Genomic DNA, 12,534 nt, shown 5'->3' on the forward strand with positions numbered 1-12,534 from the left:
AGAAAATAAGGAGAAAATTTTTAACAGTCAGGGTAATTGACCATTAGAACAACTCAGCTATGGATGTGATGGATTCTCCATCACTTGAAGTCTTTAAATCAAATCTGGATGTCTTTCTGAAAGATCTGCTACAGTTCAAACCAAAGTTATGGGCTTGATGTAGCAATTAGGAGGTAAAGTTCTCTGAGCTGGTTTATGCAGGACATCAGACTAGATGATCATAATGGTCCCTTATAATCTTAAAATCTATGAAGTTGCATCAGAAGCAGTTGACCTACCCTGGTCAGAATGGGTAAGACTTACAAGTGGAAGACCATCCTATGTCTTGGGGACATGATATGGTCCTATGTTTTCAAAGCAGCTTGCAGGGACTGCCTGTCATTTCCTGTGAAAGTTATAACCCTATGCATTTTATTGCTATTGATCAACTTCAGAAAACAGAAGTTAGATCTACTCATTGCTTGTCAGGATTTCTAATCTTTGGTGCTGCTTATCCTGAATTTAACAGCAAAAAGGGGAGCCTAGCACAGTTACAAGAATTTTTTCGCTCCCAAATTATTATGGAGGAAACAGATTCCTTCCCCGTGTATTCAGATGACAAGATCCTCATTTCAAGAAAAAGATGTAATTGAAATATGAACCTACTCTCATGACACAGCGGGCTCCCATAGATCTGGGGTGATGCAAGACCTCTAGCTGTGTAGGCTGTAGTTTGCAGGGTCTGAGTGTTGATGTAACAAGGGTCATCAAAAAGATCCATTTTGCAAGCAGGTTTCAGTAAGGATACATCTTTTTTTGCCGTCAGTGATCTTTCACCATAGTTACCTGTAATTAATGGCAATATACATTGTATCTTCTTTTTTACCAAGCTAAAAAAAGCCACAACAGCTGCATCTGAATGTTGCAGCTTTGACATTTCCACTAAACCCTTCACGGACAAAAGAAAAAATGTGCCAAATTATCTCATTTGCCTTTATTTCTAAAAAGCATAATGTTCAACATCCTAACCATTTTAGAGTTAAAATGGGGTCATCAAAATTGCTCAAACCCTTGCCCTAATTCTGCTCCTACTGACATCAATGGTAAATCTCCCACTGACTTCAGTGAGAGAAATTTAGGCCAAAGCTGAGTAATCTTGAAAACTCCACCCTGAAGCTCTCTAGTATGGTTCACTGAAAATTATAGGAGTGAGTATTTGTTATTATAGGAGTATTTTATGTATTTATGGTAAAAATACATGCAGTTTTTCTTAACTTTTCTTTAGGTTTCTCATCTCAGGGTTCCTAATGCCCTATTATGGAATATGTGGCTGATTATTTTTACTGGCCCTGGATAATTCTGAATAAATTAACTTTTTCCACACTTATTCTACCCTGATTCATGTGTAAAAACATCCATTGAGTCTAACTGGAACTCTGGTCTCTCCTCATTCTGGAAGCAGTTTGTATGAGAGGAAACTAAAAAGAGCTTGGCTTGTTTAGCCTTGCGCAACAAAGGCTCAGAAGAGATCTGATTGCTCTCTGTAAATACATCAGGGTACACCAGGGAGACAGAAGAGCTATTAAAACTAATGAACAATGTTAGCAAAGAACAAATGGGTATAAATTTAGGCTGTAAACTAGAAGAAGGTTTCTGACCATCAGAGGAGTGACATTCTGGAACAGCCTACCAGTTTTAAGATGAGTTTGTAAGTTTATCAATAGGATGACTGGACTTGAGGACTCAGGAGGTCCCTTCCAATCCTAATGTATGTCTTTATGAGACACACTGCACATCCTCAGTTGCATTACAAAATCCTCTCCCCTCCCTGAGAGCATTTTGTGAAGGGGAGGGATTTCTTCCTTTCCCTGCCCATGAAGGGAGGTTGGAGCTGATTTGTGCTTTGTAGCTTTGCCTGGTGAGCCAGAGGATTATCACTCAGCCTAGGGTCTTAATGCAGGAGAGGGTTAACAGAGCAGCAGGGTATTAAGGGAATGCTACTCAGCTAGCCAAACAACAACCATTTTTGTGCTATTTATCACATTTATTATTTGATTTATTCATCCATCATATGTAGAAATTAGTTGCTTCTCTTTTAAACATGGCAAATGCAGAAATATTGCAAATAACGAAATCTACCACCACCATGTGGGCAGTGTAATACAGTCCCCACCAGCAGGGCTGATGGGATTTTTAAAAGGTCTTGTTGTATGAGAAAGAGGATGGAGCCAAAGAAACGTGTCCAGTGGCATCAACAGTGCCATGTGAAGTCCAAAAAAGGGGAGCCTACTGGTATATTGGGATATCAGAGAGCAAGTTTCCCCACCATGACGGTGACTTGGAACACATAACCAGCCACACAAAGGGAAACAGGGGAAAGCTCAAGTGAAGAAACAGAGTTAAGATTAGATTTGAAACTAGGATCCTTTAACACTGGAATCAAGGCCACAAACATGCTCCCTCTGGGAATGTCACAGCAACGCTGACAGTTCTGACTCTGTAATGCATGTGTATATTCTGTAGGAGTCGGGTCACAGCTAGTTAAGTAGGGGAGCATCTTTCTTCCTTGCAGGCGATGAAAGAAAATAAAGTAACAAAGGGCTCCTGTATGGTGTCAGGACAAGTAAAATTGGTAAAATCCACCAGCAGGCATAAAAATGGATCAACACCCCTTTGAAAAATTGTAAGGCTTTCCTCTCCACCCCTCAGCTGGGGAACTAGTCATAACCTAATAAGCAGAATAATTTTCTTTATTATATCAAAAATCTCAGCACTTCCAGACAGTCTGGCTCAATTGAAATAGATTTGCAGGGGAAGGAAGACATAGCACATACCCACTGATTTGTTTTCTTCTGGACAGTTTTCATATATGTTGATGCATTTTGGGTTCCCAGCCTGGAAGAATCACACAATTTACTCTCATAGGATGTCAATTGTTAATAAACTTCAGATATCATTGCAATATACACCATGCACTCCAGTGATCCCTGGACAACAAATTTCCCCACCACCTCAAACAATAGTCAGTGCAGATGCTTTACTTCCCATTGGCTATTCCAGTGACGCATGCCCCATTCCTCATGAAGAATCTAAGCTCCATGGCAGTCAATGGAAGGCTTAGAAAATATGGGTACACAGCGAGCCTCTGACAGGGTGAGAGAGAGAAGCTTGGTTCTATATTTGCATTTTATGTTTGTAGCATGTTACAGACACAGTCTTAACATATTGACTTGCAAAACATTAATATTCAACACACTGGGAATACTAACCCTTCCTCCTTTAATGAATAACCCCTTGTTTTGATTTTATTCCTAAGGATATTTTCATGAAGACAGAACTTTGGTTGCCAAGCAGCAGCTCTGCTTCTGGGACCAATTCCTCACCTGAAATCATAACCCACTGTTTGTATCATCACAATTAGTTGCTAGGGAGATGACTATGATGTCAAAAATGGGAATCAGATGATTTCATTTGAGGAATATGCAGCAGGATTAGATTAACTCCTAGGCAATGAAGTTCCTGTTTTCATGCAAACATTTCTTTCAAAAAAACAGGGAGAGAGAATACAGACAACATGGCACGGAAGCAGAATGGTCAGACTGTTGTCTGAATGGCATTAAAGAATTTTCAAGATTGAAAGGAAGTACTGAGAAAACAACACCTGGGTTGGGCGTATGAGAAATACAGTATCACAGCAGTGAACCAGAGTTCAGTTACATCCCCTGGGGTTGTTATTGTCCCTCCTCAATAAGCCTCTGCTGCAAAGCTACAAGCATAACTGAAAAGGAGGACTTGTGTCAACTTAGAGACTAACAAATGTATTTGACCATAAGCTTTCGTGAGCTACAGCTCACTTCATCGGATGCATGCAGTGAAAAATACAGTGGGGAGATTTTATATACACAGGGAACATGAAACAATGGGAGTTACCATACACACCGTAACAAGAGTGATCAAGTAAGGTGAGCTATTACCAGCAGGAAGGGGAGGGGACCTTTTGTAGTGATAATCAAGGTGGGCCATTTCCAGCAGCTGACAAGAACATGGGAGGAACAGTGGGGGGGGGGGTGAATAAAATGGGGAAATAGTTTTACTTTGTGTAATGACACATCCACTCCCAGTCTTTATTTAAGCCTAATGTAATGGTGTTCAGATTGCAAATTAATTCCAATTCAGCAGTCTCTCGTTGGAGTCTGTTTTTGAAGTTTTTTTTATTGAAGAATTGCAACTTTCTGGTCTGTAGTCGAATGACCAGAGAGATTGAAGTATTCTCTGACTGGTTTTTGAATGTTATAATTCCTGATGTCTGATTTGTGTCCATTTATTCTTTTACGTAGAGACTGTCCGGTTTAGCCAATGTACATAACATTCAAAAACCAGTCGGAGAGGTTCTGGGTTTGGTCTATCCCCCTAAAGTCCCAGAGACCTTTGGGTCATTTGAAAGCACACTGTATCTTGAAACACACTAGAATTACTAAAAACTGCATCTCGTACATGCAGAATGTAGTGCGGAGTGACAGCGTGGTCTGACCATGGGACTGGGAGCTGGTAAGTCCTGAGGGATTGCAGGTGTGTGGTCTTGAACAAGCCATTTAAATCTACATCCCACTTTCTCCCCATCTGAAAAAAGAGGTGAGACCTGCTCTCCCAGAGGTATTGTAAGGATGTATCAGTTAATGTTGATAAAGTGCTTTGAGATTCAAATATGTGCTAAGTGCTTTAAAACTGGCCTAAAAACCCCTTCCCAAACCAAGTAGGATTTGGTTGTGGTTGTGTTCATATGCTCTCCACCACAGTAAGTTGTTTTCTCTTCCCCAGAACTGTAGTGAATAGTAATACCAGAAATAGACATGCTTACCAAACAGTATTGCTTTTCACATTGTATGGGACAGTTTGCCCTTTGGTCTGTTTGCACTTTTATTTGCGTGTCTAATAGTCCACCTGTAGGAGGTTCTTTTCCTGGAATTTCATTGTAATATTCATGATCCTCCTTCTCCTGTATATTCCAAGCTGATCCATCAAGATTCATCATTTCACTGAAAAATGAACCACCACGTGAAATGACCCTTGTAATCAGATGATTCTCAGGGTAAACATGTTCCATGAGTCTGTCCACAACAAAATGGACAAACTAGCCATAGAAATGCCATTGTTCCCAATGTTAAAAGCTGTCTGATTAAATCTTTTCACCCAGCTCCTTCTTTATTTTTTCAGCTATTGTGATTTGTTTTAATCACCCATAACTCACTTGGCAGGGTGGCATAGATACTTCCTTAACATTGGGACAGTCTGCATTCTTTTAGCCATGAAAATGATATAAGAGCCACTTTTGGCAATGTTTTACCTTCAGAGGAGACACTGTTCATTAATGCATTCACATTATAGACTCTGGGCCCAGTTCCTTTTGCCTCTTATCTTGTCTGCATAAAGCAAGTGTGGGGGACTTATAAAGGGAAATTAAAACCTCATGTGGGCATTTGGGCAGCAGTTAGATAGGCCTGGAATTGCTTCAGGAAATCAAATATAGCTACAACAAATACAGTTTTCCAGAGTGGAATCTAGTCTAATTTTAAAAAACAAAATCAACAGAAAAAGACTCTTTCAGCTGGAAGCAAACACTGAAGGCTTGTCTACACGGTGCAATAGTGCATTTAAGTGGGGTGTGAATTCTAGTGCACAATAGCGTGTCACATACTAACTGGCGTGGGCTCAAAGTTCCCTAGTGTGTGTTAACATAGTAGTGTTTGAAATTGGACTCCATTAACGTGCACTAGGGAAATTTGAGTGCATGCCAGCAGGATCTATGTGGGCCCGTTAGAATTCACACCCCAACAATGTGCATCACCTCATCGTATAGACAAGCCCTAAATAGCATCATCGATTGTGCGCCACATTTTCCTGCATGCTGTGAACCAAATGATGATGGCTTCAACATCCAGCTGATACCTCCTGCTTTTGCAGTATGTTTCCTGCACTATGCCTTTCCTCCAAAAACAACAACGCATTTGGAATCTTACTTCTCTGTGTAACAAGAAGATAATTGGATAAAAGGCCACAAGCAGGAAAGAGATAAAGTTCAAGTACTTGATTATGTGATACACAGCTCAAGTATTTGATTATGTGATTCATAGTAGTTTGGAAGTGGGTGACTCAGTCACACAGCACTATTGGAAGGAAGTCTTCTGTCTGGAGACTGTTCTCCTGGACTGGGTGAGTGCTGGGCTAAATAATCTAATCAACCATTTCCATTTCTAATTTCTGTGATTTATGTATCATGTAGCCTAGCATGATTTCACAGGGAAGATCATCTTTATACTTATTGCCCCCTGAGGTAACAGATTAGTATTAGAATGTGGAGGGAGAGAAATACTCTATATAATAAAAAATATATAATTAAGATGGTATTGTTATTATTGTTATGGGTTGGGTTAAACCTCACTGAAGCTGTGGGTATACAAGCTGCCTTTCTTCAGGATAATTATAAAAAGCAATGAAGCACCTTTATGGACTAGATAGCTGAAATTATAGGGACTCTACCCTACCTACCCTACCGTGGGAGCTTTTCCCACTCATGATGGGCAGCATGGGAGAAAACATGTAAGTGCTTGTCAGAGAAGCAGGTGATTGAGGTGGACATCATGGGTAGAGCGAAGGTGTGAGTCAACCTTGCAATAAGAGAATAGGTTGGAAAGGTGGGTAGGGGGCTAAACTGCAGAGGGCTTTGAAAGTAAGGACACAAAGTTTGTGTCTGATTCAATGGAGAAGGGGGAACCAATGGAGAAACTTAAAAATAGGGGTGGGGGGCAACAAAGTCAGAGCAATTAGCCAAGATGATCATTTTCACAGCCATGTTTTAATAGATTTTAGGGGGATGAGGTTGCAGACACCGAAGGCAGACAGCAGGAGATCACAGCAGTGAAAGCATGAGATGATCAGGGCTTGGACCAGAGTCTTGGCAGCATGGGCAGGAAGAAAAAGTTGGATCTTGGAGATGTTTTGCAGAAAGAAGCAGCAAGATTTAGACATGGCCTGTAACTGTGGGTCAAAGCAGAAGACTGAGCCAAAGACAAAGCCACAATGACGGGCTTGAGCAGTAAGAAGGATGGTAGTGTTGCTTGCTGTGATAGGGGAGGGTTTTAGGGGAAAGATCAGGCACTCAGGTTCTGGCCATGTTAGGTTTCAGTTGATGAGTGGACATCTGCAAGGAGATGTCAGAAAGATAGGCTGAGATTTTACGTGCCCCTATGATTTCTCTGCTGTGTCGGTCAGGGTGTATGGAGGGGTAAAGCTAAGTTTCTGCCACTTCCCCACCTACTCCCTGCCCAGCTGCTGTGGGGAATAAGCTCGTGCTTACTCCTGTGTGCCCACACCCAAAGTCTGCACAGCCCTTGGAGAAGCATTCTTACTTGCCCTTACTCCCATGTGCAGGCATATAGTCCAAGTAATAATCTAGCTCCTCTATTTTTAATAATGTAGCTAAGTGCAGAGCTCCAGGTACACCCTTCACACATTCAAATTCCAAGTTGCACTTGTGTTTATTTCAGTATGTGAGGCTGCTCTAAGTTGAAGCCAAAATTCTATCTGGCCTAACAGGGCCAGGATCAGGAGAGGAGAAAGGTGGCTAAAAGTTACTCTTCCCCGCCTCCCGCAGCTGCACTGAACATAAACTTGGAACAGCTGAGGTTGGAGCTCAACGTAAGCACAATATTTAGAGAGCAGAACTTGCTCATTTCACTTATTCTGCCCTTATTTGGAAATGCTCACTTTAACATGCATAATGTAAAATAAGGCTATTTGGAGAAGGGAGAAAAAGGCTGAATTCAGCTCTCAGTTAAACCTGAACAAATGGGAATGCACTAGAAGAAGCAGAACTTGGTCTGCTATATATTGTGTGTACAGAGTTTTTTTTTTTTTTTTTAAATAAAGTCTGTGTGTGTCCAAAACAACATCAGGCACAATGCACCTTGTTTAGGGGGTCAGTCCCTATAGCATATATTCATCCTTACAGCAGAAGAGCAATATTCAGGTTACTAGAAAACACCACACTGACCTTTCATTGGAAGTAATCGGAGTAGAAGGATTCTTCAAGTATTGCTTGAATCGGAGCTCAAAAGCCTGCCCTATGGTATTTATTACATCCTGAGCCATTCCGTTGGGACATTCCAATATATGGCATGCTACAAAGTGATGCAAAAATGTTTTTAAAACACTATTATTTATTATTTGTATTATCATAGTGCCGAGGACCCTACTGTGCTTGGCACTGTATAAACACAGAACAAAAAAAAACTTTCATAAAACATGTTCACTTAGCTTATAAGACTATATTCTGAGAAAGTTCTTATATCAGCAAATCCAGAGGTGAAGTATAGAGGAAATACCTCAGTAATTTGAGGGGACCATGCTGATTTCGCTTCTGATGCGTTAAGAAAGCCACCTTGCATGTGTTTTAATTTTAATATAAATCTACAACTTTGCAAAAGAATCTAAACCTGTGTTTATGTTTTCTGCTTTGTTTTTTTTTTCCTCCCTTGTCTCTCTTCCTCTCATAGTGACTGCTATGCATTAAAGAGCCAGATTTTCCAATATCATTCCGGGTCCTTTTAAACCAAAAGTCCAATATAAGTGGCCAGATTTGCTGAAGACTTGAGCATGTTAGCCATATACTGGGCACAGAGGTCTTCTGAAAATCTGGCCCTTATTTAGATGCTTACAAGGAAACTGAAATCTTCAAAAATCTGCCTCCAATTTTGGGTGCTATGCATTTAAAATCTGGCCCTGAACTCCTGAAAATCTGGCAGTAGGTCACTAGATCAGTGGTCTCCAAACTAGGGTGCATGAGATGGTCCCAGGGGGTGCATAGCAGCAGGAGCGCCGCCGGACAGCACTCCACCGTTTTTTTCTTCGGCAGCAGCTCTGCATGTCCACAGCTGGTGTTCCCCTGCAGCAGGTCTTCTGGTCTTCTTCCGTCGGTGGCCCGCCTGTGGCAGGTCTTCCGGTCTTCACCCCGGGGGTGTGAGCCAAAAAGTTTGGAGACCACTGCACTAGATGGCAGACCAGTCACTAGATGGCACTGTGAGATCACTCTGGCTAGTACAGTACACTACATCCTGCACACAGAACTGCAGACCATGGCTGCCTCAGCTGCTACCAGCCTGAGGCCTAACATTCAAGCCTCAATCTAAAGTCTACTTTCCAAATGGTAGTATAATTCACTAGTGCAATACAAACACAAGCACTGATTTTACAGTTGTTTTTAATATGTTGCCACATTCATACCTGAATGCTTAATACTAAATGTCATTGAAACCACAAATGATTTTTGCAAAAAGAAAAGGAGTACTCGTGGCACCTTAGAGACTAACAAATTTATTTGAGCATAAGCTTTCGTGAGCTACAGCTCACTTCATTGGATGCATTCAGCCATAATTAATTGAATTAGTCATTTTCTCATGTATCAGAATAAGGATGACATAGCTAAGAAATGAGGGTTATAAATATCAGCCCAACTTTCCCTGGAAACAATTCCTTAACCATAGCAGACATCTCAGTAGTCAGCTGTTTTACATACTGTGATCACAGAGACTCAGTAGTCATAAGCAGTGATGATCCCCAGAACCTCCAGCTCTAACAAACATAGCTCCCTGCTACCTGAACTAAAAGGAAATTAGCTAGAGCAGTGTTCGGGGGTTTTTCTTCTGTAGGCCAGCCACTGAAGGGACACATGCTCTCACACCTGAGTAAGGCTCACCAGTCCATCTGCTAGTGGGCTGCTGTACAAATTAGATGCTAGTCAGTACATTGCAGAAGGAAATCGAATTACTCTGACCACTCCAATCCCTCTGGTCTTGTCCACCTGTCTGCTTTTGCACTGCCTGTGAGATGCTCCTGCACAGTTGTGCTAGTCAGTATTTTGCCTGTTGCAATGCCACCAGGAGAACGGGGCTTTTTTTCTAAATCACCGTATTCTCTTGTCAGCAATGGTCATCAGTTGCTGGCTGGCTTCAAAATTTTACTGATGTGACCTGCTGTTCACTGCATAACTGTTCTCAAACAAGTAATGCAAAGGATGCAGTGATGATCTCCACGGATGAAGCAGCAGACCGGTAGTTAAACAAACTAGGTGAATAAAAGTGAAAGCAACTGAATTGCATGGGCTGTAATTCCATTAAGGGATTTTGGGAACATCATAAATTACGAGACAAGATCACCAACACTTTTTCCTCTCCTTGAAACTTCAGCTGGAGCAGCTCAGTTTGCAATGGTGGCAGGGTAAGTTCCCTTCCTCTCAGCCAGCACAGAGGTTGTGTGCAGAGCTGCCAGTCCTGCTTGGGAAGCTGGGAAAGTGGCAGGATGCGAGTGTCTTCTGATTCCTGGAGTTTGACAGTTAGCAGGAGTTAAGTCACGCCTGAAGATTCTCATTGTGGGACATGAGTAGCGAGGTGTCTAGTGCTGCAGGCCAGACAACACTATCATCCCATTGACCAAATAGTGAAATTATATAGCCCTGAAATGGGCAGAATATCAAGCTGTTCTGTATCACAGGCACATTAAAGCTCATGTAATTGCTCAGTAGAGATAGGACAAAATACTTTAATCTGAAAATATTTTCATACCTCGCTGATTAACGGGATCTTTAGCTACATATGCAACATAGTCTGTTGTATCCTAAAAACAACAAAAACAAACAAATGTTTTTCAAGTGAGTCATTAAAGCACCATTGTCAACAAAATAGTGTAAATGAGCACAGGAGGATAAATTCAGGCACTCCCTTCAGCTTCAGAAATGATACTTACTTAGATGTTTAGGAAAAACAAACAGGAGTCCGCCTAGTTCATTGAAAGGAAGAGTAATTTGTTGTGTACATTGAAGTGCTAATCCCCGTCCCCTGGGCAAAAATGCAGGAATCTCTTTGTTTTACATTCTTTGTATATTAAATAAATTATATTCTGCATTCTCAATTCTGCTAAAGAAGCAGCAGTCATTTAAATGATGATCAGTCAATGGACAAAATTGTCCTCTTCAATTGTTATGCAGGGTTCTAAAGCATATTAGGCCTAATCCAGGAAAGACAAGGGCCCTCTGCTTCAGTGGAAGTCAGCTAGCTCACTTACCTATGGAAGTTCAAGAGCAGAACACAAACTAGCGAGCCCAAGTACTGCAGAGGGCAGACTAGAATTTTGCCTATTATGCAGATTTTTTCTTAAAAGAACATCTCAAAGAAGAACTAAAATATGACATTCAATGGGCTGAAGTCTGATCTCTATTACATCACTGCGCAAATCCCAGGTAACTCCTCTGAAGTCAAGTGGAGTTAGTCTGGATTAACACTGGTGTCACTGAGATGAGAAGACAGGCCGAAGTATTCAGAGTCTGGTCACGACTAATATCGAAACATTATTTTTTAGTACAAAAACAGCAAATGGTAACTGACATAGCAAAAATAAAACATGTAGAGAATGTACAAAAGCAGAAGAGCCAGTTGATAATTCAGTGCTACAGTAAAATGGTGATGTCATGAATAGCATTATCTTAATAATTAAAGATGCATTTTGTTATCTTGGATCTTTAGGGAAAGAGTGGGGAGAGTGCACTTTGCAATTCAAGGCATGGCTCTCTACAGAAGATGCAATCAACTGGCAGGAAATAAAAGCCCTTGTTTGTAATGCCACAAGAATAATCATTTAATATTGCTCAATTAATTATGAAAGAAGTAGATCTTGGGGCCAGCATAACTTGTCAATGTTTATTTTAAAAAGCACCCAAATTAACTGTTGTGGATGCAAATGAAGCCAAAATTTTCTTGTTAAATAACTTTTGTGAACTCAGTTTCCTCAATTTCTTTCTCAGATTTTTAAAAGCTCAGACAGAGTCTGGGGTACACTGTCAATTCAAATTAGATGTACAACCACATTTAGCAATTAACTAGAAAAATACCAGATGATTTTGTTGCATCTTTACAAAGTTTACACACATACATGAATGACTTCACTCAGCACTGAAATGCAGCCACCTCTGGAGTAGAACACAGGGGCTATTTCACAGTGCATAACAACATTACACACAGTGTAGAAGCCTAATCCTGCAAGTTGCTGAACACCTTCCTACACAGAGCTACACACCTTATAGGATTGGGCTCTGGGACAGGAAGTGAGGAATACCATATCCAATTGAAATTGTAAGAAAAAATTTGGTTCTAATTTCCCAAAATGGCATCTGGCCACCAGGATTCACATCCTTATTCTTATGTAAAGTGCTACTAGTGACCTCAAGAGGGCTGGACCTCCCTTTAACATCTCATGCAAATGGCTCTGGCTCACAGAGCCAGTGCCTCTCATCCATGCTGGGGGCATTCCTTCAGCTCTGACTGAGGCCACATCTACATTACAGACACTACAGTGGCAGAGCTACAGTGCCATAGCTATGTTTCTGTAGTGCCGTAGTGTAGACACTTCCTACAGCCATGGAAGAGGGTTTTCCACTGGTTTAGGAACTTCACCTCCACGAGCAACAGCAGCTAGGTCAATGGAAGAATTATTCCATCAACCTTGCTC

General features: G+C 41.1%; 1 protein-coding gene across 2 annotated transcripts in view; it reads right to left on the reverse strand.

Moving 5' to 3' along the window:
- Positions 1 to 12,534, reverse strand: part of SHC4 (SHC adaptor protein 4) — a 51,478-nt gene that overhangs the window by 3,730 nt on the left and 35,214 nt on the right. Inside the window, exons 6-10 of one of the 2 annotated variants that reach the window (XM_073303952.2) lie at positions 10,596 to 10,647; positions 8,030 to 8,156; positions 4,838 to 5,015; positions 2,814 to 2,874; positions 646 to 825 (exon numbers count right to left, since the gene is read on the reverse strand). In XM_073303952.2, the coding sequence (XP_073160053.2) occupies positions 646 to 825; positions 2,814 to 2,874; positions 4,838 to 5,015; positions 8,030 to 8,156; positions 10,596 to 10,647 (598 nt within the window). The remainder of the gene's footprint in view (positions 1 to 645; positions 826 to 2,813; positions 2,875 to 4,837; positions 5,016 to 8,029; positions 8,157 to 10,595; positions 10,648 to 12,534) is intronic. The other variant, XM_078854464.1, reaches the window with a different exon arrangement.

This window comes from Lepidochelys kempii, chromosome 10 (genome assembly GCF_965140285.1).
Source record: "Lepidochelys kempii isolate rLepKem1 chromosome 10, rLepKem1.hap1, whole genome shotgun sequence".
Classification (NCBI taxonomy): Eukaryota; Metazoa; Chordata; order Testudines; family Cheloniidae; genus Lepidochelys; species Lepidochelys kempii.